The sequence below is a fragment of the Pterocles gutturalis genome, unplaced genomic scaffold (genome assembly GCF_000699245.1).
Source record: "Pterocles gutturalis isolate BGI_N339 unplaced genomic scaffold, ASM69924v1 scaffold7022, whole genome shotgun sequence".
Lineage (NCBI taxonomy): Eukaryota > Metazoa > Chordata > Aves > Pterocliformes > Pteroclidae > Pterocles > Pterocles gutturalis.
In genome coordinates this window covers 650-27,163 of record NW_010110133.1, presented here as the reverse complement: position 1 = coordinate 27,163, position 26,514 = coordinate 650, and the positions used below count along the sequence as shown (strand labels likewise).

Genomic DNA, 26,514 nt, shown 5'->3' with positions numbered 1-26,514 from the left:
AGCCTGGGGACTCAGTGACAGCACACGGGGACTTTCCTGGCCCGGGAGAGGGGTTTAACAGCAAGAGCAGTCCCAGAAGAGTTTCTAGATCAAATTATTCCCAATTTGAGTCAGGGCTAAGTCAGTTTTCTAGTGCATAGAAATAGATCCAGGGAGACTAAAGTAAAACCCATGCAAGCAAAAAAATCCAGGTATAATTGCACTTTATTTTTCAGAAAGTGAAATGCAAATCCCTCAGGTTGTCTGTCACAGGAAGGGAGAAGTGGAAGTTAGTACTGGCAACAACCCCCACTGGGACACAGCCCAGACAGGGCTCCAGAGGCCATGTCCAGGGACCTGCACTCAGATCAGCACAAGTGGAGCTCGGGAAACCCAGGTTTCACCCCCCATCACACCCCCCACTGAATAACCAGCTGCTGCTTTGGCTGCTGGAGCAGCTCCCCAGGAAACCCCGGCGTTGGCACAGCAGCAGGGCAGCTGTGTCACAGGCTTTGGTCTCATCCACAATTTTAGCTGCGTTTGGCAATTTGCCGCACCAAGGGCACAGGGCAGGGACCAGACCCACCGCTACACTCCAGAACAGGAACACCCAGCACTCACCCTCCCCGCAAGAAACTGCATTTAGGAGGGGACAGATCAAATCCAGTTCAGCGACGTCAAGAGGCAGTTGTAGAAACTAAACCACGGTGCAACTATTTTAAGCACTTCCAGTTTATTAAGTGAAGGGGGTTTATTAGTTCTGAAGATCCCAAGACCTGCTCAGATGTTTAAGCTGTGTTAGAAGTGAAAGTGCTGTGAGAAAGGCAGGTGTTTGCCCAGGGGTCTGCCCTCACTGCTTTCCCCTCTTGGTCCAACTGAAGAGCTACACCCAAGACCCCAGGTGCCCAGCCCAGTCCAGCCCAGGGGAGGTTGGGTTACGGAACATGTCCGACCATCACTAAGTTTTACCTTGTGCTCTGACCATCACACTTTAAACAGCAGCAGAGAAAAAGGCACAGGAGAGGGGCCTGGCTGCCTGCCGGAGCTCTCAAGACAAGCAGCACCTTACACAACTGTACTGCTGCTGTCACTGCCAGCGAAACAAAACCCGGAAAAAAAAAAAAAAAAAAAAAATCTCACCTCTGCAGACAGAGAGGAGAGGAGCTGGCTGCACAGGCTGCACCGTGACTCGTTTTCTTGAGGCCTCTGTGAGCCTCAGCATCCTCCGTAACACACCGCTGGGGCTCGGGCTTCTCACAGCAGCGATGCTGAGATGCTACATCTGTGCTGGGAGCGCTGGTCTAACAGAGCCCTGACTTTCCGTGCCCTAACGGGTGCAGCTCTGAAGGTACCCCCTTAGCCGCCCCAGCCCTGCGGGTTTCCATGAGCTGCCTGTGCGGAGCCGCTGCCTTGCAGGAAAACACCTGCCTGGGGTCTCTCGGTCGAACCTCCCGCTGCACATCGCTGATACCTGGTGATGAGCCGGTGTGAGTCCCTGGGAACTAACAGAATCTTCCAAGGAGACTTTCACTGGAAGGAGGAGAGATTTTAGTCTGTTTTTTTAAAAAAGTAGTTACCTACTGCACTGTCCTGCCAGAGTTGTTCTTCTGAAGCACTTTGAGTTCATATTTGCAGAAAGTTTCAGATGAATGAATCAAGGGTTCACAGAAGCAGGACAGCAACACAAATGTGCAGTGAGACGGTTCCTTCAGCTCGTCCCCAACCTCTGCGCGTGTTTGTCAGGTCAGAGTGATGGGTCTGAGCGCCCACGAGTGCAAAAAGAGCCGCTGGCTCTCAGGCCCCGACACTCTGCGGTACCAGAGTCCGGGGTGTTCCTGGCTGTTCACAAGTCCCACGTACGCAGCTCGGGAAGTGCAAAGTGCACAGGGAGAGGCCGTGCCCAGAGGAGAGGGCTCACAGGCTCACCAGCCGGCTCTTCATCCCAGCCAGTCCAGATCATCATCGTCATCATCACCAAAGAGCGGAGCCGGAGGGGGACGCCCCTTCATGCTCTGGAGGGAAAACCAGAGGGAAAATCGTCACTCTAACAGCTTCCCAGTATGTTGTAATTGCTGCACAGTTCTGGCTCTGAAATCTCTCAGCTTTGGGGAGATGATCTCAAGAAGCGTCACTACTCATGTTTTTGTATTTCTCACATGACGGCTTACCCGCTAAAAGGGACAGGAGAAGGACAAGCACTAGGACCCTTCAATGGACCTGGCAAGTGTCCCTGACCTCATCCCCGCAGGAGTTTGCCATCACTGCCTGAGCCCAGGCAACCCCTCCAAGCTCAACAAGAACCAAACCCAGATACTCCCAATTTATCTACCCAATCCATCCAATTAGAGGGGAAATATAGATTGGATATTAGGAGGAAGTTTTTCCCTGTACGGGGGGTGAGGCAGTGGCCCAGGTTGCCCAGAGAAGCTGTGGATGCCCCATCCCTGGAGGGGTTCAAGGCCAGGCTGGATGAGGCTTTGGGCAACCTGGGCTAGTGGGAGGTGTCCCTGCCCATGGCAGGGGGGGGAACTGGATGGGCTTTAAGGTCCCTTCCCACCCAGACCCGTCTGTGATTCCAGGATTCTACACAAAGAATGTACAGGAAGCTCTGAGCTCAGCTGGCAGGAGCCAGCCAGCCCCCCACTGCCACAGGAAGGATTTTGCGGACAAGCTACAGGGTAACGCCTGAACCAGTTTAACGGGCGTGGAAAGATACAAACACGTACCACTTCCTCCTCATCCTCCTCTTCAGAGGGAACTCGAGGCTTCGGTGCTTTCAGAGATGCTGTTTCAAAGAAGTTGTCATCCTCAAAGAGGCTAGAAGAAGATAAAGAATTAGCAGTTTGCTTGCAGATGGCAGGATGGATCCTGGTTTTACAAGTTCTGTTAACAATGATGGAAAAACGTTGTCACTCAAGCAGACTCAGTCTTTCAAGGCACATACTATCCACCAGTGCAGAGTGTTTCAGTAATGGGACCCAGCAGCCACCAGTATCAGCTCCCAGAGAAGCTGCTCGCTCCCCTCTGTCCTCAGCCAGGAACCAGGGATAATGGCACTGCTGCCTCCACCCAGACATGAGCCAGTTCTGGAGCGACTCTCCCAGTGGAACACGCCCTGGGCAGCCTGGGCTCTGCCAGCGCCCAGCACCTGCACCGTGATGGTGCTTCAGCCCCACGCGTGCCGCTCTGCAGCAGCTGCGCAATGGAAGCAGGCTCTGGGTGTGCTGCTGGACCAGACCGAGCTGATCAGCAGGATTTTTCCACAGCCGTCACACCTTACCTGGAATCCTTTTGCTTGCTGCTGAAGCCTGCTTCCTGCTGTCCTGGGCTTTCTGTAAGGATAGCTGAGCTCTGCTCTCCTGGGGTGGATACTGCAGCAGGCTCCTTCTCAGAGCTGGCTCCATCCGAGGGGTCTGTGCAGCTCCCTCTCTCACCATTTAAGGGAGGGGGCTCTAAACCTCCAACAGGCTCTTCTGCCTTCTGCTCTGCAGCTGCCTTTTCTGGAAGCACTGCCACGTCTGCTTCTCCTGGCAGCACTGCCACATCTGCTTCTCCTGGCTTGGCTTCTAGAACAGAAGGTTCTGCAACCTCCACCTGCCAAGACACTCTGGAGGGACTGCGTTCAGTCTCAGCTTTCCTGACGGGACTGCTCTCCTGCCTTGGCTCAGCTGGGACAGAGTCCCCATCCACCTCGGGAGCAGGCTGTCCCGCAGGCACAGGCCCTGTATCATCCAGGCAGGATTCAGCTGCGGAAGAGAGATGCTCCCCCTGGACCTTCTCATCTTCTGACACCACACTGCTCTGTGTCACCTGCTCCTCCTCGGCAGTCCTGGGCCTAGCAGACAGAGGAGCAGACTCGCCCTCCCAGTCAGACACCGTGGAGCCTCTGGTGGCTTCCCCAGGATCAGCTGGGAATGCAACACTCTGTGCTGGGCTCTGCTGCACCGGCTCTTCGTGGTTTTCCTTTGCGCCAAGCGATCCCTCCTGGCTTGCTGCTCCTGTTCCAGATTCCTCCTTTTCACTGTCAGGCTCTGCTCTTTCCTGCTGCCTGTTGAGTAGCTGCAGTGTTACACTCTAAAATTGAGTAGAGAGAATGTAGGTTATCCCCTAAACATCAACCACCACAGATCCCTGTATCATCTTCTACTACCAGGCTGCTTTGCCACCCACAAACTTCTGCCTCACAGTTATTTCAGCCTCACAATGCAAACTGTGTTTTTAGCCCCAGACTCATTCTCTCACATCGATCACCTTGTATTGCCATTGTACCTTAATAGTGTTCATGACAACACCCAGAACTGTCCTGCCACTGTAAGTCTCCTCCAGCTCAAATTTGCCCCGAAGAGACTGAAATACACCGTTCATTATCTTCTTCACCTGGAAAAGAGCAGGACAGGAAACAAGATACAATTCATTAACATGTGAAGCATCGGACTCGAGATCAGATATTTTTCCAGGTGAAGGAATTATAAATCCAAACACACACACGTGGTTTCAAAGAATCCACTTTTCAAATCAGAAATCCCCGTAACAACGCAGAAAACATCATCCCATCTTAACTCAGAACCATTCTATATGCACCAAACCCACCCCTCCACAACTGAAGCAGGTTGCCCAAACCCAAAGCAGACTCAGACTTATTATTCTTTCAATTTTTAAATCTAAACCTCAAATCTTAAGTTTTAACCTAAAAATCAAGCAACAAAGCAGTCAGAAGGAAGATCCTTTCTTCTTCTACAGACCCTGCTACTAGAAACACAGCACTTCTGCAGAGAAAGTAATGTTTTTCTGTCTTATCTCTGCTCAAAAAGAAATAATTCAAGGTAAATAGAATATATTTGCTTAGTAAGGAGAAATATTAGATAGTCAAGCTCACTTCTTCTGTGAAGTCCGCAGGTGAAGATCCACCCTGGTCCTTCTCCAGGTCTTGGATGCGTTTTTCATAGCGAGCCTTCAGCACCACAGTATCAGACTGCAAGGCTGAATACTGCCAAAGGGAAACCCAAAGTCAGAACAGCGCCACAGCCACCAGGAGCCTTGCAAGGGCTGGGTTACTTGGGAAGTGCTATATACTGGGGGAACTGATTAAGGAGTTTTAAGCGGGGCTTTGATAGACAGTTGCAAAAGATGTGGCTGAAAGTAACAGCACCAAAATGAAGACATCCTTGGAGATCTACAACCACATCATTAGCTCTTCAAGTTCACATAACACCAAGAATGGGAACAGAATTACTGAGATATCCCAGTGAAATGCGGGCTGGGTCTTACTGGACCCATTCTGTTTTCCTAGAAGCAACGTGAAGTTATTCCTTTCCTCTCATATTCTGGAACTCATGTTCTTGTTTATCTGGACATAGGTAGCCTGAGGCTAGTGATTACAGCGCTCCAGTTCATATTCAGCTGTTGTGCTTTTCCCTTTACCTTCTCCTTGACAGGCTCTAGTTGCTCCAAACGCTGCTGAAGCTCCAACAATTTTTGCTCCTCTGTTTTTTTCAAGTGCTTTAGAGCCGCAAGCTGAAAGACAAGAACTAGAGCCCATCAGTTTCCAGCCCCTTTCAGTGTCACCCATTTCAAAACAGCTTCTGCTCAAAAGCAGTCACTCAGAACAGCGCGGATAAGAATAAGACGTAATTGTTGCTTTAGCCTGAGACTGGCATCATCTTGGCTCTCCCTCACTCGGAACTGCAGTGGTAAATGCACCAGCCCACCAACCCAGCATAGCAGATGCAAGTACAGACACATCCTGCAGACAAGACCAAATTCCACAACAGTCAAGAAATTAAAAAGTCAAGCCTCAGTTAGGTGGGAGAGGACTGTTGGTTACAGTCACTGGTTGCTTGGCATTACATTTAATCAATGAAGAACAGCCCTTTACCTTCTCTTCCAGCTGGGACACCTGCTGCTGCAGGGAATCTCTCTGCTCGCACACCTCCTGGTACTGTCTCACATGCTGCTCCTTGGCCAAGGCCAGCGTACGTTCACATTTGGCTTCCCACTGGGACTCCAGCTCTGCCTGAATGAGTGACAGCTGTCAATCATGTAAGAGAGATCATTAGGAACACACACAAACTGTATTTGCACAAGTGGCTGAAAGCTTGGGGCTGGACATCTCCTGCCCTAGGTGAGAACACTGACACGCAGACGGCAGCTCTGCAGTCGTCACCAGCTCCTGCCCACACCTCCCCGTTCAATTCCACCAGAATCCCTCAGGCTGGCCTGAAGGTCTGGCTCAGATTCCAGAACTCTGGGTTTATTTCTAAGCAGTCTTTCACTTATCAGCAGTCCCCGTACTCCTCTCTCTACTATGAGCTCCACGTGGTGCCTCTCCTTTCCTCAGTTTGAGACTCTTCAGCACAGTCTAGCTCTGACACTGTGTGCCAGCTGGCACCAGTGCTGCACCAAAACTCTGCAGCCATTAAGTGGCCTGTGATTCGAGTCGGAGAACAACTGGGACCTAGCAGCCTTCCTGGCTACTCAATCCATGCAGTTCCTTAGAGAGACCTCAGTGTAAATCCCAAACTCAGAAGTAGGGCCAACAAACATCAGCTAAGGTATTTTAGAAAGACAAAGTCAACTCTGCATTAAAGCTAACCCCTAAAATCAAGCCAATAACATTTTAATTCTTCCACTACCTGAGCATTTTCACTGCTATTCCCTACCTGTAGGTTCCTACAAACCTTCCAGACACTTGTTGGAGAAGCTCCCGTGACTACTCACCTGCTCTGCTGCTGCCTGGTCAGTTGAAGTCCGTGCCCTTTTCAGCAACTGTCGAATCTGCTGATATGATCTGCGTATTTCTTCCATCTCCTCCTCTGCTTGAGCTCTCTCTGAGAGGGATTTCTTCTTCCTCTCTGCAAGATTCTGCAATACAGAACAGGACTTGGAACAAGCCAGACTGCACCAAAGTAGCTTCTCTTCCTCGTGCACAAAGAGCTTCCTTGAGCAGAGAATCTTATCACTCTAAAAATCAAGATGAGATTTACTTTATAGGTGGAAAGGTTAGCACATTACTGGTTAAGATATTCTAAAAAAAATTTACATAAGCACAAAGGATTCACCAGCACAGGGATCCTTGCCTGCAGATGAGTCACAATTCACCTAGCTTGCATATTTACAAGAATGCTGGGTTAAATTTCAGCAAACAGCCGAAACCCTGCACCTCTCTGCAATGCTCACACCAGACATACTTTTTCAAGAGTCTCCTTTTCCACTCTTAGGTCCGTTAGCTCTTCTTCCAGTCCTGCAATCTTCATGTCCAGCTGTTTGCGGCTCTGCTTCTCGGCTTTGAATCTAGTCTGAGTGTCCTCAGAGGCTTCCTGGAGCTCTGCAAAAACACACTTTATGGTGGGTTTCAGCGCTATGTATACTTGAGGTTAACGCATCTTGTGGCTGATGGGAAGGAACGGAGTCTCTTGCATAATGAAATCCACAACATGGCTTGTACCTGCAGTGGGAACTAGAATTTATCAAGAGCTGCCTCTGTGAAATGGCAATGCTTATACCTCAGCTTTTATCTTAACTTTTCCACCCCCGGAACATCTCTGGTTCCTCTAAAAGATGTCGGACAGTAATGCCAAGAAATGCTTCTACAGACGGCATCCCTGTGACAGGATGATTTTGTTTGCAGATTCAGCCCACTTTCCTCTTGGTGGTAACAAGGACGCACATACCCTTCAGACATCTCAGTGCATCAATATCCTTCCTCAATACCCTTGTGACTGATCCTAGGGAAAGCAGGAATAGATACCCCAGAAGAAAGGAAAAACCTAGGACCAATAAAAGAGGAAAAAAAAATGCCAGAAAGGAGCTCTTGTGGAACAGATACATGGAGTCTTACCTGCTAACTGTGCTTGCAGTTTGTTGAGCTGCGTCTCGTGTCGCTCGGCCTCCTGCAGAGCAGCAGACAGCTGTTTGCGCAGCTCCATTTCCTTCTTCTGGTGGGCAGTCAGCTCTAGCTGCAGCTGGGAAACCTGGGCTGTGGCAGCTGCTAACTCCTCAGCAACTTTGGCCTGTATCACAAAACAGAGCAGGGAGAAAAAAAGGACATGTGAGTGTGAGGAGTGCCAGTACTGTTCTCACAGGAAGAGCTAAGAAGGTACTGGAGACCTTAACAGGGAGGTGCTGGGATTCAGCACTTCACAGACATCTCCAAATTGAAGAGCAACGATAATTTTTTTGCCCTGTTACTGTGAGCCGTTTGGCTGTAACCTGTCCAGACTGACTAGAAAGTTGCACAATGCCACCAGCCACCTCATCACCACATCAGTTCAACTCAGTGAGTTTTCCTGAAAAGCTTAAATGAGTTTTTGAGACTAGCACCAGTGCCTGGTAGCTCTGCTCAGAGTTTTCAGGCTATACCAACATCTAGTTAATTAAAACCCTGGGCTCCAACATTAATTGTCTTCAATAAGCTTACAAACCACTGAAGCCACACAGAACTTCAGCCTGTTCCAGCCAAAAGAGCACCTTCCCTCCCAAGCACACAGCACAGTCACCTTGAGGTGCCCACACGGGCAAGGCTGTCATTTTGGAGCCCAGATCTCGCAGTAATTTGTCGACCTGCTCAGATTTAGCATTGCTCAAAGTCGGTGACTCATGTAAAACCAGGCACTCATACAGCTCGTTAGACAACTTGGGAACAACACACTGGGAGAGGCTCAAGGCATCAAGACAAAACACAAAGTCACGTTCCCAATCTTGTTGAATTACAAACAAAATTCAGAGCATGCTCTGCAAAGACAGAACTACATCCATCAGAAAAATCTCACTTGCTGCAGGGAATACCTAAACAGCTTCTGTATCTACATTCAGATTCCCAACAGGCTTTTACACGCTTGTAACTGGTAAGTTCAGGAGAACTGGGAGCTAACCCACCACATCTCTGCTTCATCCCCAGAAGAGAACCACAGCCTTTCTCTTCAGCCTAGGACCACCACCTTCCGGCAGAGAAGAGCTGTGAGCAAAATTGTTCCAGCTATGGTGAGGATGACTATGTGCTGACCTCGAGGGCTGGGATACTCCACCATTACGTTTAAAGAGGAGGCAGCACTTCAACAGAGACCAGCTAAAACCAGACCTGCTGCCCTCTTACATTTCCATAGATGTCTCGCTGCAGTTCAAGATACTAACTCCTAGCATGCTAAAACCAAAACCAAACCCCAGGGCACACCTACAGGTTATTTTAACACTTGCCTTTGTCTTTCACAGCACATAAAGAAAAGTAAACTCTATGCCAGGAACTGTTACTAGACCTAAGTTTCTGCAGTGAATGCTTTACGTCTATACTAGCTCAGCTCCAACCTCCAGCTTTCGGGTACCAAGAATCTCACGTGATCTAGATCTGCTCTGACAATCATACGATCGTGTCCTATTTCTCCCATGGGGGAGGCAAAATGAGCAGCAACCTGACAACGTTCTTTAGAAGGGCTCTCCAAGAAAGAGGGGGCCGGTGGCTACCCTGCCAGTTGCAAAACCCTTTTCCAAGTCAAGGATCTGTCCTAACTCAAGATCTGAGGCAACTCTCTCAATGCCAATCAGCTAGTTCCAGAGGAAGCTGGGCTGGCACTATCTAACGCACAATTATCTGTCACCTACACAGTCAGCAGACACACTGCCTCACCTGGTCCCAGCCCCGATCCACCGGCAGCATGCGCTAGGAAGAAAAGCAGTGACAGGAAACAGGAAGAGTTAAGAACACAACTTGAAAGGCAGAAGCATTAATCATCATCAGAAAAGCAAAATGATTCATTACAGGAGCCTAAGGCATGCCAGAAAAGCCTTTAAATTATTCCAAGAACCACAAAAGCTTAGATAGAAAAAGGGAGTGAAGCCTGGCTGAAAAAGAAAGAAGCTAAAGGCATTCTTACAGGTACAGTACACACCACGGCTGCAGGAGGGGTCCTACAGGTGACTGTTTCACTGCACTGGAGAGTGGGAGGTATTACTGATCGTGATGGTACACGAAGCCTTCATCTAAAGCCGTGATGTGCTCTGCCAGGGTCAAAGATCTATAACGCCAGAGCAGCAAGCTACTAATACCTCCACTCACTGATCCTGCGTACAGATGCCTGGCCTGTATCACAAAATAAATGATGAGTCCTTGTTTTTAAGCAAAGAATAGATAAAATAGCTTAAAATTTTCTTCCCTGATTCTCTCTGTCTATAGTGATCTCAGCAATTGCAGTCACAGAGCAAGCTGGGTTAGATAAAAGGAAGAGGAAGGAATACCAGCCTTCGTATTTACAGTCAATGCTCTCACAAAACTAGGGGAAGTCTTCTCCAGTGCAAGTCATGGCGCTTCTGGTCTTAGCCTAGAGTCTGTTCATGTAATAGAGTCAGGCAGTGACTGCTCAATCAAGTGGAGTCCTACTGAAGATGAGGCCCAAAGGATTCCTGAAGATCATATCTTATACTGCCAAAAGATGCTTCGTCCCCAAGTTGCTTATCACACAACCTGGATGTTGTGCTCACTGACAGAAAGGAGTTTTATTTATTATTTCAATCTGACTTATTGCTGGTTAGAATCTCTCACACTCCCCACATATTATGGGTATGCAACCTGGCTCTCAGTGGAGAAATACAGCTCTTGTTCATTGTCTGCTCACACCAGCATACCATTATCGGCCATATATTGCTCTATTCTTTAGCATTCTTGCTAGGATACTTGGGAAAGCTGCAGTTTCTGTCATTTTTAGGTGCACTGAAATGCAGAGCAAGCACGTTTGAATTGGAGAGATACACAACTCAGCAGGGGAGCCCGGTGCAAGACTGAACTTGGTGTAATTTAAGAAGCCAGTGCTTGAGAAAGCAGAGAGGACACTATGCAATCACAGACCTCAAAGCTAGCCTGCCTGGGCTCGGTTGTCGTAAGTGGACATTACAGGATGTGCAGCCATCCGTAAGTGCATTGAACTGGTTTGAAAGCTATTTCACAATAGCCCCTTTCACAAAAGCACAATACATTATTGGTAGAAACCACCAGCTTTTGATTAGTATAGAGAAGAAACTCTAGTAGGAAATAATTTTTCTTATAGCTGCATTTACTCTATGTCAGTTAAATAGAAGGAATAAAAAAAAACTTCTGAAACCACCAGTGCAACTAGATAAATGAGGTACATTTTCAACCTGACAAAGCCCTGCGATGCACACAATTCCTCAACATGTTCGCCATATATGTACAAAGTTAACAATAAATCAGACACTTTCCTGCAAGATAAGAACACTCAAGCTACAACAGCATAAAGATCTATATTTACATCCTCTGTGCTGCTTTACAAAAGCCATGAAAATATTCAAATTGTTTCCCAAACAGCTTTCAAAATGTTAAGTTCAGAACAGCAGTCGTCTTGCAAGAGAACTGACTTAAGCCTTGACTACACCAAGGCTTCAGCATGTTTTAGGGCAACAAAAGGCCCCTCTCCTGGCTGCAGCCAGAGGTCTGTTGTCACCTCATTGTCACCATTACCTTCTCCTGTTCAGCATGCAACACTCTTGCCTGTGTGTTTTCATTTGTTGTTTGCAGCGAATGGTTCCTCTGCTCCATTAGCAAATTACTTTGTTCCACGTATCTGCGAACAGGGGAAGACTGCATGAGCATTTCTGGAAATACATGACTGGGAGCAAAAGGCTCAGATAGGAAAGGTGATATTTCAAAGCAGTTTTCTTCACTGCAAGTCCCAGATAATTTTGCATTACATTCTGCACTAGGAAAAGCCTGATCTCAGAAGGGTAGAAGGGCTGTGCCTGGCACAGCAGAGATTGTATCAGTCTGCATAAGTGCTTTACCTCTTTGCAACAAGTCTAAGGTTCCTATCACACAGTCAAGAGTTTTGATAACCTGATATCCACTGACCTCTGCCATTTCCTCAAACAAGCTATTCCCCTTCTTAAAGGAACACATGCCCAACAGTGAAACTAGGGAAAACACATTCCCTACAATTTCTTCCACCTTACTTACAAGCTAGCTAAAGTAACTCCCAGAAGCACAGCAAGCATGCTCAAAGAGGATACCATGAGGTTTTTTCCCCTTTTTACACATTCACGTTTCCTATAAACCACAGTTTTGAATATATGCCCTGCAGAGGAAGAGAAGAAAACCCCCCACTTTTAATGCCTTAAAAAAAAAATCAGAACACATCTCTATCCTAAAGACCATCCCTCCTAGTTACGCCTAACCAAGCGTAAGCTAGAAAGCCTTTGCAGATGCAGAGAGGCCGTACCCTCCCGCTCCTTACCGCTGATTCCGCTCAATCAACTCGCTGATCTTCTCATTCTGCTCCTCAATCCGACTGCTCTTCTCAAATATCTCTTGCTTTAGTCTCTCATTCTCCTAAAGCACAGCCCAGAATAAATATTAATCTTATTCAGACTTCCTTGCAGCAGTACCTAAACCTTTGCTTTGTAACAGACGCAGTACAGTGGCGAGTTACTTCTGTCGTAACATCCCAGGAAGGTGCTGCGCTACATTTAGCAGGAATCCCGGCATGGGACAGTGGTTGCCAAACCACATTCTAAAGAATATTGCGTCTGGTTGACTTTCACCCAGAAAATGCAAAATTGTAGGGCTGCTGCCTAGAAAAACTACAAAGCATAAGGCTAAGTAGTGAAAACCAGAAGTAGGTGGTTCTTCTAACACGGTACTTCAGCTGTGAAACTCTGTTCTGCAGGATGCTGTGGGTTAAGTCCATAATGGTTTAAGAAGAGGCTGAACTTCTCTCATGTGAACCTTTTGCCAAGGCCTATTAAATACTAATACATCTGGCTCGGAAAGTACCCAAACCACAAACTGTTGAGAAAGAGCTGTTTTGGGGGGAGAGGGGTGGAAATAATTGTATATCTCACATAGCTGGTTTTGGCCATGCAAAAACAGAACACATGGGTGGATGGGCATTTGGGCCAAGCCAGCACGGCTATCCTCATTAGGAATAACACAGGGGGCTCCAGTTCCCTATGGAAGCAGTCAGATAAGGCTGGCCACGCTTACCTGGATTATGCGCTGGATATTGCTCATGATCATGGAGGCTTCCATGGTAACAGAGGAGATACCAGGCAGCAGCGAGCTGTTACCAGTGTTCTGTTTCTTCAGCTCCTCCACCTGCAGGGATAAGCCATTCTTAAGCCAGATTAAATGAATTTATGGGTGTAGGTAGGAGTCAGACATCCACAAAGATCCATTTCACTGTTCCATCTGATCAGCTGTAGTGTATATGCTACTGTACCACCTGGGACACCTCCTGAGGGCAGTGGATCTCTCCAAACACAATGCATCAGATGACATTTAAGACAGTAAAAGACAGCACCTACCCCTGAGCCTAGGCTTAGCTTTGTCATAGTAGCTCATCTGCTACCACTTCAAGGTCTGATAATATTGGAATTTTCACTTACAAACTTAATGCAGTGTCCTGGGTTAAGCTGAGACAGAGTTAACTTTCTTCACAATAGCTAGCAAGAGGCTGTGTTTCCGATTTGTGTTCGGAAGAAAGCCGATAACAGTGATGGTTACACAGCTGCCAAGGCCTTTCAGCTTCTCTGGCTGTCCGCAAACAGGAGAAGCTGGGAGGGAGCACAGCCCCAGTTACCAGCCCAGGATTTGATCTTAGGTTCGGGATTGAGACCCAGAGTGGCCAATAATCTATTCCATAACATACATGTCATGCCCAGTATAGAGGTGAGGACCCTCCAGAAGATTGTCCCTTTTTGGTTCCGGATCTGTTGCTCCAGGTCATCTTGCTCCACGTGGTTGCCCTCCCAAGGCCTTCCCCCCCCCCAACCCGGTCAGCTCTCGGTCAGGGACACTTGGACTCTTCTCTCCGTTCCGTGAGTGCGGTTTCGGGACTCTCCCTGCTCCGGGATCGTTAGCTGGGAACAGGCTGAGCCTTGGTCATCGGGTGGGGGGGCAGTATCACTGTGTGTCACTCATTTGTATATTTGTATATAGGATTATTTTCAATATTATTGTAGTTTGGTTATTAAATTGTTCTCATCTCAACCCACGAGTCCTTTTTTCCCTTTACCCCTTTAATTCTCTCCCCTATCCTCAGGTGGGGGGGAATTGTGTGAGTGAGTGTGTGGTTTGGCCCCCAGCCAAGGGCAAACCCATCACATGGAGGCATTTAAAGAGAGTCAACTCCTCAGACTCTATTTGGAGAGCAGTAACTTCGTTACCAAGCTTGCCCATGCCATACATTACCTTGGCAGCCAGATGATCCATTTTATCTACTACTTTGCTAACAGCCATTCGAATTTCAGTGTTATGCTGCCGAGCTTCCGCCATCAAAAAGGAAGTAACATCCCCAGGTGCTTGAAAGGAAAGGGGAGAGAGCTATAGTCACAAGGGGAAAATGCCTGCATACAGACATACGAAAAGCAACGCTTAGCAGCTCAAAGCCTGCCATCTAGGACAGCCACTCTCTTCCCACAAATAAAAGGGACATGGTATCTGGAAAACTAATAACGCTGGTATTTCCAAATAACATGAATAGGCAGGCTTATCACTGCAGGAAATTCCTGAGCCACATGACAGCACTTAGGTCAACAAGAGGAAAGCCCCCAGACAGACTAGAACAGTACACAGAGATTTTGGAATGAGGGCTGGCTTCTGAAACTTTGAACTGAAAAACCGTGCTCCAAGAAAGGTTAAGCTATACTCAAAGTATTAACCAACAGGGATTATCCAAATGGTTCCTTAAATGCCATTAGTCCTTCTTCGGTTGTGACTTTTCTTTTGGGCTATGGCCTCCCACTTAGCAAAACCCCCTGTATGTACACAAATTCTTTCCCTGGCTGGCAGGACAGCTGTTTAGTATCACAGTTATAACTGGAAGCATTATAAAATACCTTCAGTAATACACATCCTTGGGAATACACTTAGAAATTCCCTCCCCCTCCACACTGCATGAAGTTTAAGGTAAGAAAAGGATGGATATTTAGTGGGAAATATTTTTTAATATCAAATAGGAGCAAACAAGAATTTGTGAAACAGCACGGCGTTACAGACAGGATGAATAGATGTATGCTACCATTGCTACCCAAATCATCACTATAAACAGTTCACTGCACGTGTTGCAGCCTTCCAAAAAGCACACACTTTTAAAAACATACCTTGGTAAGGTGCAGGATACATCTGTCCTACAGGCTGGAGTTGAGAGGCAGACGCAGCAGTTTGGGGGTAAGCAAAGGCCATGCCTGGATACGCCTTGGAGAACAAGTTCAGTAGATTAGAATGTGTTTTGATATTTCCCCCCACTCACACTTAAGCTGTTTTCATGTTTAAGCCCCAGAGCAATGATGGTATTTGGAAAGAAAAAAATAAAAATAATTAGGGAGCAAGAAGTCAAATTACACAAGAGTCATAGTAAAGGGAAAAAAACCAAAGTCACTCTTGATTTCAAGGCTTGGACATGTGTTCAAGTTACTCAGCTTATTAAGTTACCTTCTTCACTGAAGTTTAAACAAAAGCACGTTACTCTACATTAGTGACAGGCAAAGATCAGCATGTGAACAGCTCATTGCAGCTTACTGAATGTGCAGTAATCTGAAGTTACGCTAATTTGAACACAAGGCTGTTTCCTAGGAAAGGCTCAAAAAAATGGAACCCAGCTAACTTGACTGAAATTTCACTGCTCAGTGCTCATCAGAAGCAGCTAAACAGACTGAACAATGCACTAAATGGCAGGAGTACCTCACTCATACTAATTTACTCTCTCAGGCAAGAAAAAAAAAATTACAACACAACTTGGGTCAAGCTTCAGGACACTAGGATCAAACATTCAAAACAATATATCCAAATCACTGCCAGATTAAAACTTCACTTTAATGACTACTTTCTACTTCACCAAACAGAAAAGCCTGTCTTTTTTATCTTGTTACTTGTCATCACTTCCTCATTTTCAATACAAGGAAAACGCAAAGCCAAAGCAACGCACCAGGGTTTTTTTTGTTTGGTTTTGGCTGGTTTTTTTTAAATGCATAGTGTTAGTATGTATTAGCATACTATAGCATATTTTCTTCCTCTGCCTGGACCCTTTAAAAATAAACAGTGCTTCTATGTGGCATAAGCCACTGTTTGATTTCCAAAAACTCCAGAACACAGGTTAAGTGAAAATAACTACAGAAACCATAAATTAATAAGCTTGGCTTTAGACTTTATCAACCTGTTTGTACAATAGCTTTGTACTAGGTCTTCACTACCTGATGTGGCACAGACATTGTGTGCTAAGCCCCCAAAGTTTCCTTGTTAGCAAGCAGACTGCATCACTTTACAGCAGCAGCATCACAAGCCTTTTAAAAGGTTTATTCTTTTGCTGGATGAAAAACCATGACCTATGAACACATGAAGAGCGCAAATGAGCTCTCACAGAAAAACTGACCACGACGAAGAAAAACTTCAACTAAAAATTCTTTTCTTCCCACCTGCTCTACAAGTACGTGGAAGTTTATCTTATCCATTACAAAATCAGATACTAAACACCTACTTAATTCTTAGTTCAACTTTAAGAAGCCATCAGCAGGCAGAAAACTAGCCCTTTTTGACTAAATTCTAAGAGGCACATGACAGAAACCTCAGAATGCCAAAGAGGAGTCACAGGAAGCAGCCTGGGATTCTCATCCTTCCATGCTGCTATACAGACCTTGCTCCCAGCAACAGAGAAGACAGTAAGACTTATGAGAAAGGACAGAAGTGCCAATATTCTCCTCAATTTCATTTTGGTACCTGAAAGCCCTGTGCTCCTCCAGGAAGAGCTGAATGGGGCTGGATTGTTGCAGGTATTAAAGCGGAAGAAGATACTGGGGGTGTAGAACCAGATGCTTGAAGTACTGAAAGAGAAGAAAGAAATTCAGCATGTCATAAAATAGCTAGAAATAATTTAACTTGCCCAGCGTGAAATGGGCAAAAAGTCATTAAACAGACAATTTAACACAAACCTGTCTGCAGCCTTGTGAAAATTAAATCCAGTGAAACAGATGATAAAAGGTCAAGAAGAGAGTCATCTTACACACAAATTTCACTTCCAGCTACATTTAGACAACCTCTTTTCATTCAAACAAAGGTGGCTCTGAAGTTTACTGACACAGGATGTTACTCGGACTGACCCTGAAGCCTGCTCAGCTGACCCACAGCTGACATCCCTGTTCCATTATGGGTCAAGGTCACACCAGAGCTGCCAGCCCTCTGATGCCCTTCATTATTATTTCCATCAATTTCAAACAAAAAGATTTCTGTTCACTAGGAAAGGATTTGTAACAGTTGTGTTTGCAAATCACGTCCTAGAAATCTCTGTGTCACCCCGGCACACACGATGACAGAGCAGCTCCTGCGCTGTGGCCGCTCTCCCTCGAGCAGCAATGCGTGCACAAGATCATGATGAAGACATGCTCCCAGGACTTTGGTCTTGAGCTTTATGATTAGTCTACCTATGGAGCTTTGGATCTGCAAGTGTTAGTAGAAGTTCTCTGTCAGTTCCTAATTCAGTTCCTGAAAGGAATCCTCTATTCCCAAAACCCTTGTACTTAAAGCCTGCAACGAAGGGAAATTTCCCTGTACCAATCCCAGGCTGACCAGCACGTTACCTTGTGTTGACACCGTGGGCAGCACTGCATGCGCTGGCTGTGATGGTCTCACAGAAGATGAAGCCACCAGTTGTGCTGTCCCTCGCAGTGTATTGGGATCCTAAAAACATTTCTTCATGTTACAAGGAATGCTAAAGAACCAGCAAACGGTTTGAACCCAAGGTCACTCAAGACTATGTGTTATCCAATTAACCCAACTGAACTAGATGGGAACAGTGGAATTGTTAAAACACTTTTGTCACAGAAACAGAGAACACTTTCCCTGTACAAAGGGAGAGCTACAGCTACAAACTCCACTCTAAGGAATTCACATTCTAGAAAAAGCATCAAAAAGTCACACTTATGATGTACCTCTATTTCCGAGTCACTGGAGTCAAGCTGACTGCCTGCTGTCCCAGCAAGGAAAGGCAGCATGGGCTGTCCCATTTTAGCCATCCGAGAAATCAGCTTTGCCTTTGCTACATCTGGATTCTAAAAGAAATGTTTGCAATTACTCTTCCTTTGTCCCTCAGCCCAGGCTTCTCAGACATTACAGAGACATCTAACAGGATTAGACTCTTCTAAATTGTTGAATTAATTCTCGTTCTTTGAATTTTCAATGACTGTGTGAAAAATTGATTTTCAAGCACACAGGATAACACTGTGGCTCTGTTAATCTGGCTTGCTTTATATACTCTCCTTTTGGAATGACATTGCTGTCATTACATAGAAAATCTATCCCTGCACAAAACACAGCAACAAGAAGAAAATGTGTTCAGGAAGCTGCTTAGCAGCGTTTTCTATCCTGAGGCAGACACAAAAAGTCATCTTCTCATGTAGCTATATAAACCTCTACTGAATGTCCCAATTACTCTTTGTTATCCATCTTAAATTTGTCCATTTACCCAAGAAGACAACTAGCCTTGTGAACATCCACACGGTCAAGGTAACGCTGCATTTAGGAGTAGGAACTGGGACTGAGGTTCCTCATGTCCTGCTAATCCCTTCACAACCAAGGCCCTAATCCACTGTTAGTAAGATGAACATTTGAGAGCATCTTGCTTGCATGCTGCTCACTTTATCTTCAGCAACACCAAATGCAGATGTGAAACCAACAGAGCTTCCCTATTTAAGGCTTCGAATTAGGAAAAAACCACCACCACTTACTGCTAGCTGTTCACTGATGGAGTTTGACTTGGCTCGAACAGCTGGCTCCCTGAAAAGCCAAAGAGGTGTATATTGGTATCGGAGATCAATAAAGATGAAATTCAGGATCCAGTATTCTGCATTTCTAATGCTGTCAAATACACCTCCCTCAAGGAAAATAATTTCTTATATTGTGAGCATTTCTTTTAGCTTACTTTCAAAGACTCTCTGCAGCATTATCTGTAGATTTCAGAACATCATTATGGGCAAGTTCCATGGCTGTGGAACAGCTGATTCCAGAAAGATGATTTTGTTGATTGCTGTATTGACCACCTTCTGGTACAATTTTAACCAAGTCCAATAACAAACTACTTACAGCAACAACAAGAGCACTTCAACTCGAACTCATCAAAAAGGATGACTGACCCATTTAGTTAAGAAACAAATGACAACATAAAAATTGCAATTAAACAAATCAGCCATTACCCAAGATCAATTTATGACTACACTGCCACCTGAGATAAGAAAGCTGTTGCAGCAGTACCCGTACAGCTTAATCACACCAGCTCTCACTCATGCTGCAGAGGAATGAGACTACTTTCATCCACGTCCATTTCAATTTCTTTCAATTTGAAAGTCAGCATTCAGGCAGAAAATTTCCAGTGATTCTTGTTAGCAAGCCCCATTGATGGCACTAAGTGGGCACACAGAGGACACACGTTTGCCAGATGATGTGCTAATGCAGCATTGTGCCAGATGTTTATGAGCACTGCCATCTTTTAGTACAGAAGTTGTTTTAACCCTGCTGCTCCTTACCCAGGCTTTGGAGGTATCGTAGATGGAGGCACTAAACCAGTGTCTGCAGAGAAGCCATCTGAATTGGGTACCGGGGAAGGTGCAGGAGAATCCCTTGAACTAATGCTCTGTCCATCTGAACCAGAGGATTCCTTTCCCAACTTCACCTTAAAAAGCATGTAACAAAAAAGTTGTTTCTCTTGGTTCCAAAAAAAGTTTTCAGCAACTTGTTTACTTTTGATGACTATGCCTTTGTCAAGCTCATGCACTTCAAGTAAGAGCATACAGCTGATGCAGAACCGGAGAAGCTGAGTCTTTACATCCTGTCATTCCTCACTACGAGTATTTGGTTTTTCCAAGTAACTCACAACTAAGACAACAAAAAGATCCAAAGACAGTTAAAACAGACATGTAAATAGCTTAGAGGGAGTTTTTGATTTTAGGGTTTTGTGGGTTTTTTAAAAAATCTTAATGAAAGATATTTATCTTCCCGAGGTATCTGGTTTATAATAGTTTCTGAGCTGTAGTTCTCATGCCAACAACAGGTTTTCATGTTGCAGCCAGATGCTGCCACCGGACAGTCACAAAGCAGATGTAGAACAAACGCTTGGCAGGAGACACTCACCCTCCTAACCTCCACCTCAAAAACCAGAGTCGAGTCTGGAGGGACACGGCCAGCCACTCCCTGAGTCCCGTAGGCCCACGCTGGAGGAATAATGAGATACCTTCGTCCTCCTTTCTTCATCCCCATCATTCCTTCTTCCCAGCCCTTCAGAGCCATAGCAGAAGAGAAAGCAAACAGTTTGATCAGTGACATTACAGCTACAGAGAGTTTCCTATCAAAGGAAATGTAACAGAAATAGCATATATGAATCCTGAACAAGATCTTCAGTAATTTAAAGCTTTGAGACTTAATTATTTAATGAAAGTGCCAAAAGCTCTACCTTGATGACCTTTCCAGATCCCAGCTTTAGCCGCAACAGCTTGTCTTTGTTAACATTTGAGTCAAACACCTAGAGAGTTGAAGAACAAAAAGACAAAACGCATGGATTTCCCAGCTGTTTCAAGATTCTGAATGCTACTTTACACATTCCATAACCTCTTACAATCTCTTACGTGCTATTTCCCATTCTGCTACTTCCAGAATTAATTCTCAACAGATAAGATGGAGCATGGCTACAAGCTTCTAGTCCATGGCACAGTACAATTTCTTAAAATGAGTGATAGCTGGAGTCTAGAAGTTTTGTACATTAAACTAAGACATATAGAATCACAGAATATTCAGCTGAACAGCTCTCTCAGGAGATCAGAAGTAAGCTCTGCTACATACTACTGGTATATAGCGAGAAGCATGCCAGGCAGACCAAGAAAAACAAAAAATACCCTAAAGATGAAAAGCAGAAACCCCTTTTTAAAGCAAAAAGATTCCACTACAGATGAATGCAAATGCAAAACCCTTTGCCATGAATTTCACTAAGCCAGCAGAAGTGTTTTAAAGGTAATCCTTTGAAACATCAAAGCATTTCTTTTGCTTATTAGCAGACTGGATTGGACACAGCTGTAAAGGATGCAAAAGCAACCTAATTCTTTTAACCTTTGGAAACGTGCTTTGTGTCAGACAAGGCCCTTCTTATCACTTCCTCAAGCCATTTCCAAAGGAGCTTCTCACCACTGTCATTAATACGACTGTGTGAGAGTGGCTGAAGCATCTCAACCACCTCCTCCTGACCAGCAATGGAATCCCTTCTTATTCTACAGGTAACACTTACGGCACCATAAGTGAGGTCACACGTGACCCAAAAATCCCTTTAACATCAGCACCAACACTATGCTGGATGTAGCAGGTCCCTTCCAGGGTCTATCATGCTCAGAATCAGGAGGTGGCAGAATGTCTTTACCTGTCCAAGGCCATTGTTCTGGAACAGCCAGCCTGTATAGGCAATCTCCAGAGAGTCTCCTCCTTCCACTCCCTGCCCTTCTCCAAGAACGAGGTCCTGGCAGAGGACCGACTCGAGCACTGGGGAGCTGTTGCATTTGGCGATGCACACCTGCAGGAGGAATCACAGAATCATTAAGGTTGGAAAAGACCTCAAGGATCATCAAGTCCAACCCAACACCACCCAACCCACTAACCTATGTCCCGAAGCACCACATCTACACGTTTCTTGAACCCCTCCAGGGATGGTGACTCCACCACTTCCCTGGGCAGCCTGTTCCAATGCCTGATCACTCTTGCAGTGGAGAATTTTTTTCTAATATCCAGCCTAAACCTCCCCTGGCACACCTTGAGGCCATTTCCTCTTGTCCTATCACTTGTAGCTTTAGAGCAGAGGCCAGCACCCACCTCACTGCACGCTCCTTTCAGGCGGTTGTAGAGAGTGATGAGGTCTCCTCTCAGCCTCCTCTTCTCCAGACTGAACCCCCCCAGCTCCCTCAGCTGCTCCTCATCAGACCTGTGCTCCAGACCCTTCAGCAGCTTTGTTGCCCTTCTCTGGACCTGCTCCAGCACCTCAGTGTCCTTCTTGTGGTGAGGGGCCCAAAACTGAACACAGGATTCAAGGTGCAGCCTCACCAGTGCCGAGTACAGGGGCACAATCACTTCCCCAGCCCTGCTGGCCACAGCCTGTCAATGCCTCTGGCCATTACAACAGAGTGGCAAGTCCCACTGACTCATTACAGATCTAACCCATTTCTCACTGCACTGATCAAGCCCAGGCGACAGATGCACTTACAGGGTGTTCCATATTTCCTTGTGCTGAATTTTGCTGAGCTATGTAAGAAGTAAATACCTTCTACTCTACAAAATCGTTGGTCTCACAGTACTCGGGAATCTCAACCAAAAATCCCATCACAAGTAACAGGCTCCCTGCCTCAGAGCTCTGTATCTAACGAACAAAGCTCAGCCAGGCTCATCACAGATCTGCCTCAATCACAGGCATGCAGATGCTCAAAGCTGAACTTCAATGAAAGAGCATGACTTGGACTTAGAACCTTCCAGCAATAAGTTGCTCTCAGAGCTACATCTTGATCTGCCCGTTGTTCTGAACAAGGAGCAAGTCATACCTCGCAGAGTAAGTCGTTACCTGTTTACTGAAATCCATCGCTGCCTTTTCTGACTCAAACATGATGGACCAGTTCTGTCTCTGATCATCATAGAATGTACTGTAATTGTTGGGTTGAACCTGCGGGGAGGGAATCAGTCCTATGTTAGCCACGAAAAGATTAATTCAATTAAAAAAAAAATCCACATCCAAAAGAAACTTCAAATAAGAACTACTGGAATAAAGCAGAGGAAGAATCCTGCTGTTTACTACCCAAGTTCAGAATGCACAAATTAGCTTTTATTTATGTGCTCATGTTCATGGAAGAATTATTATAACTCAAATACTTGAGCAAATATTAAGATCTTCATAGATTCTGCAGCTTTCACAAGACTGTAACAGTTTTCACAGGCTTTTTTGAAGCTAAGTTTGATAATATATACTGAGATTTTTAAGTGGGAGTAATCTCCTTTTCATTAGTTATTGATCCTATTTAGAATTCTAGAATTGATTGGGCAGTCCCTCATTCCTCACTTCTAAAAATCCATGCAATCACTAGCTGACTACATAACCCATTAATCTTTCAAAATATGCTTATAAAACTACAGAGCAAGCTAGCATTCTGGTCAGAAATTTGGACTCAAATTCTATTAAATCAGAGTAGAATTTCCATCTATCAAACCAAGAAATTTTATGTCACCTGATGGGAAGCTAAGAGCAGCAAGTTACCACACTAATTTTCTGTACAACTGGCAGAAAAAACTTCCTGAGATTCCATTTTGGGGCTGACAGAGCTCCAAACTGTTTTAGGAAAATGCTGAGTGTCAAATTTCTGAGAGAAAACATCTCCTTGTTATCATTTCCTTCTGCTTGCTCAGTCATATTCTCTCCGTTACTTAACCACAAATTATTAGCAAGAGGAATTCTGTTCCGCTTCTATCCATTGTAGGACTGCAAAACGCAAACCATCTCCTCAGTGACCCAGAGGTAACAGCACACCTCCCGCAGTGTACAAACTTGCATTAGGAAATCTGCTGCTGATGTGCCTGCAAAAGGCAGATGTAACAGTCTCTTGTGCAATGCACGTTAGGAGGAGCAGAACATCACTCCCAGTCACTGCGACACCTCCTGCCGCGTCACACAGATGTCTGATCTCAAAGGCTACAATCTGAGACTCCAGAAAACATTTCAGTGTCGACTTCTGTTTGCTGTGAACAACACAGATCATTGGAAGCTTCCTAATCTGGAGTCTTACCGTGAGCACGAAGCCTGGATGGATTCTCGCAGATGCAATTTGTTGCTGCTGACTGATGTAGAGGAGGATCCTGTACTGGATTCCACAAGGAATTGGGCAGGGAAAAAGAACAAAAAGTAGAAGCTCAAAATGTCTTCAATTCTAATGCACTTCATCAAATTCCAAGCCTAAGGCTACAGTATTTATTCATCAAATACACCTTGGAGCAGCATTTTTCACAACAAAAGCACTTAAAACAATTTTGTAACACCTATTAAAACCTCGTGAAAATAGGCCAGCTTTATTTAGCTACAGGAATCAAGCAATTCAAACTCATTATTTTGCAATAACCAAGATGCTTTAACTAATTCTACATTTTTCACAGTTACTGTGTGAAAAGATGATGCACTAATCCTTTGATATATAAAACTCACAATACATGGCATATAAGTATAAAAAAAATAAAAGATTGAGCAATAAATAAGTTGAAGGAGCTTTCCAAGCACTAAACAATGCAGATATAACATTATATTGACATATTTGGCTCTATTAGACGTGAAAAGTGCTTTCCTTCATGGCCCTGTAGCAATGAATTCTTCACTCAGCACAGCCAGGTGGTGACCAGGGAATAATTTGCTAACTGCTCCCAGCTGCACAGGCTGCGATATTACAACGGCAGCCTGAGAAAGGCAGCATTAACTTTCCTCTGCAAGTCCTGTCCTTCCCAGTTCCCCCACCAAAGCCACACCTGAGCACTTTTCAAAGTAGAAAGCCACAGCAGAAGCAACTTAGGGAGACAACATGACTGAGGAATTGAGGGACAGGAAACACCATCAATACCAACATCAAGGACAGATCAGAATATCCAAAGCATCTTTTAAACCCACCAGCTTACTGGGCACCCCAGTGCCATGTTCTTAGAGGAGTGCTTGGGGAGAAGAGATATTTTTGATACAAAATAACAAAACTTAAGCAAAGCATCCCTGTACTACTGGACAAAATGTTGCTTTAGATTGATTTCCACACACACAGATGTCAAAGAGATTCTGAATAAATATCAAAATCACTTCCCCAAACATTTGAGCGGGTACAGTGCCTGAAACATTGAAAATAAATTGTAAGAGATCTTGCAAATTCATGGACTGCAGACAAGAAAGACATCACCAAGGTAAATGACTGAGCCATAAGAAAACACAGGAGGGCAGGAAGGCGTAAACAGCAGCGGAACTAAGAGCTCCAACATCAAAAGTAAAGACACCCTGGTGAGCCCAGAGAAACACTGCCTCATACCAGGCACTCTTGGCATGAAAATGTACTCAAAGTAGCAAAGTGTTTCTCACCTCTTTAGTAGCATGGCTCCCCACTACAGCTGCTCCATACTTGCCTTGCTTCAAGTACTGCCCGTTTGTACTAGAAAACAAGCAAGATATTGAGCTGCAGAATCGTCCCTGCCTCACATTTCTCTCTACTGTTGCCAACTTTTTCCTCTTTAGAGTTCAGGCTCCCTTCCTTATGCCTAAAATGTCAGGCAATCCTTCTTAAAGAAACTACAAGTTTCTTGCTTGCCCACAGATTGCAGGACCATACATTATGGATTTGAAAACTACTCTTTTCACAGATCTAGAGTAACTGACTTTTTACATGACGGCAGTGTCACACAGACACAGAGAATTTTACCGCTGTCAACTATACTCATGCCTCAGGTCTCCACAACAGAATGTATGAGACACAAACGTCTGACAGAGCTGCCCGGAAAAAGTGCAAATGTCCAGCCAGCACCCAGGATGCAGTTCCCTCTAACAGCCAAATCCAGAACTTGCTATTTATTTGACAACTGCATAAAGCCAAACTGCAGCACAATAATCAAAACTTTTTTTGAGCAGAAACTTGCATCGACTAGCAGTATTTGTACCATGCAGACCCATGGCTATAAGCAATAGTCTCTTCCCAGTCATCTAAAAATATTTTCCCTTTACGATCAGGTCCTAAGCTCCCACAGAAGGAGACTAACAGGCAATACAGGAAATAATTGCTGCACTTACTATCGATAAGCATGAACCGCAGTGGCCATGAACACTGATGGCGCTCCAGAAGCTGCCGGGGCCACAGGAGCCTTCTGGGCTGCCTGACCTGCTGAGAATAAAAAGCAGGAATACCCGTCAGTGACACAGAACTGCCATGTTCACTGGCCAGCAACAATGTCACAATACATTCCTTCCCTCAAGGAAAAATAACTCCAGAAGAGAGTGAAAAAACAAAGAGCGATATTCCAAAGTCACTAAAGGCCTCTAGAGTAACCAGGTGCAGAAAGGGTAGGAAAGGAAGAGAACATCATCAAAGAAAAGCTAAGTCAATTATTTGCCCTGCTGTTCTTCACAAAGGCCCTTGTTCTCCCAGCAAGACACAGGCTGCAAAGTTTTTTCCCCATGCACAAGGCCAGTTACTTACCAGCTGCCACCTGACCCTTCTTGGGCTGCTTTGGTGCCGTGTACTGGAAGAATTCATTTCCATGGCTTGAGACTGTTTGATCCAGACCAAAGAGAGAGGCCAATCTGGCACTAGAAAGAGAAAGAGACTATTTTACCTTCTTTAACACAGGCTTTATAGATAACAAACACCATTAACTGAAAGGTATATCAAATATAAAGAGTTTGCCTTCACTTTAGAAAGAAACAAAGGGATGCACATTAAGCAGCTCTATACTAATGAGACATTGAAATTTGAATAAGCAGAACCTTTAGATGAAGCAGCTGGGGCAAGTGGTACAACTGC

The 26,514-nt window shown here is 45.3% G+C and overlaps 1 protein-coding gene across 1 annotated transcript; it reads right to left on the bottom strand.

Annotated features, from left to right (window-relative positions):
* Positions 1–1,916: 1,916 nt before the first annotated feature.
* On the bottom strand, positions 1,917–26,300 carry FKBP15 (FK506 binding protein 15, 133kDa; the record flags this gene model as incomplete). The annotated part of the gene is made up of 28 exons (XM_010073222.1): positions 1,917–1,991; positions 2,706–2,796; positions 3,260–4,053; positions 4,249–4,356; positions 4,856–4,966; positions 5,401–5,493; positions 5,855–6,007; positions 6,697–6,840; positions 7,167–7,303; positions 7,817–7,988; positions 11,444–11,546; positions 12,213–12,307; positions 12,962–13,072; positions 14,168–14,277; positions 15,079–15,172; positions 16,691–16,794; positions 17,548–17,647; positions 17,899–18,018; positions 18,694–18,742; positions 19,489–19,634; positions 20,093–20,236; positions 20,412–20,480; positions 21,366–21,515; positions 22,551–22,649; positions 23,764–23,838; positions 25,083–25,152; positions 25,785–25,875; positions 26,191–26,300. Coding segments are annotated over 28 exons (3,718 nt in total), but the record flags the coding sequence as incomplete, so codon positions are not given.
* Between the last annotated feature and the right edge of the window lie 214 nt (positions 26,301–26,514).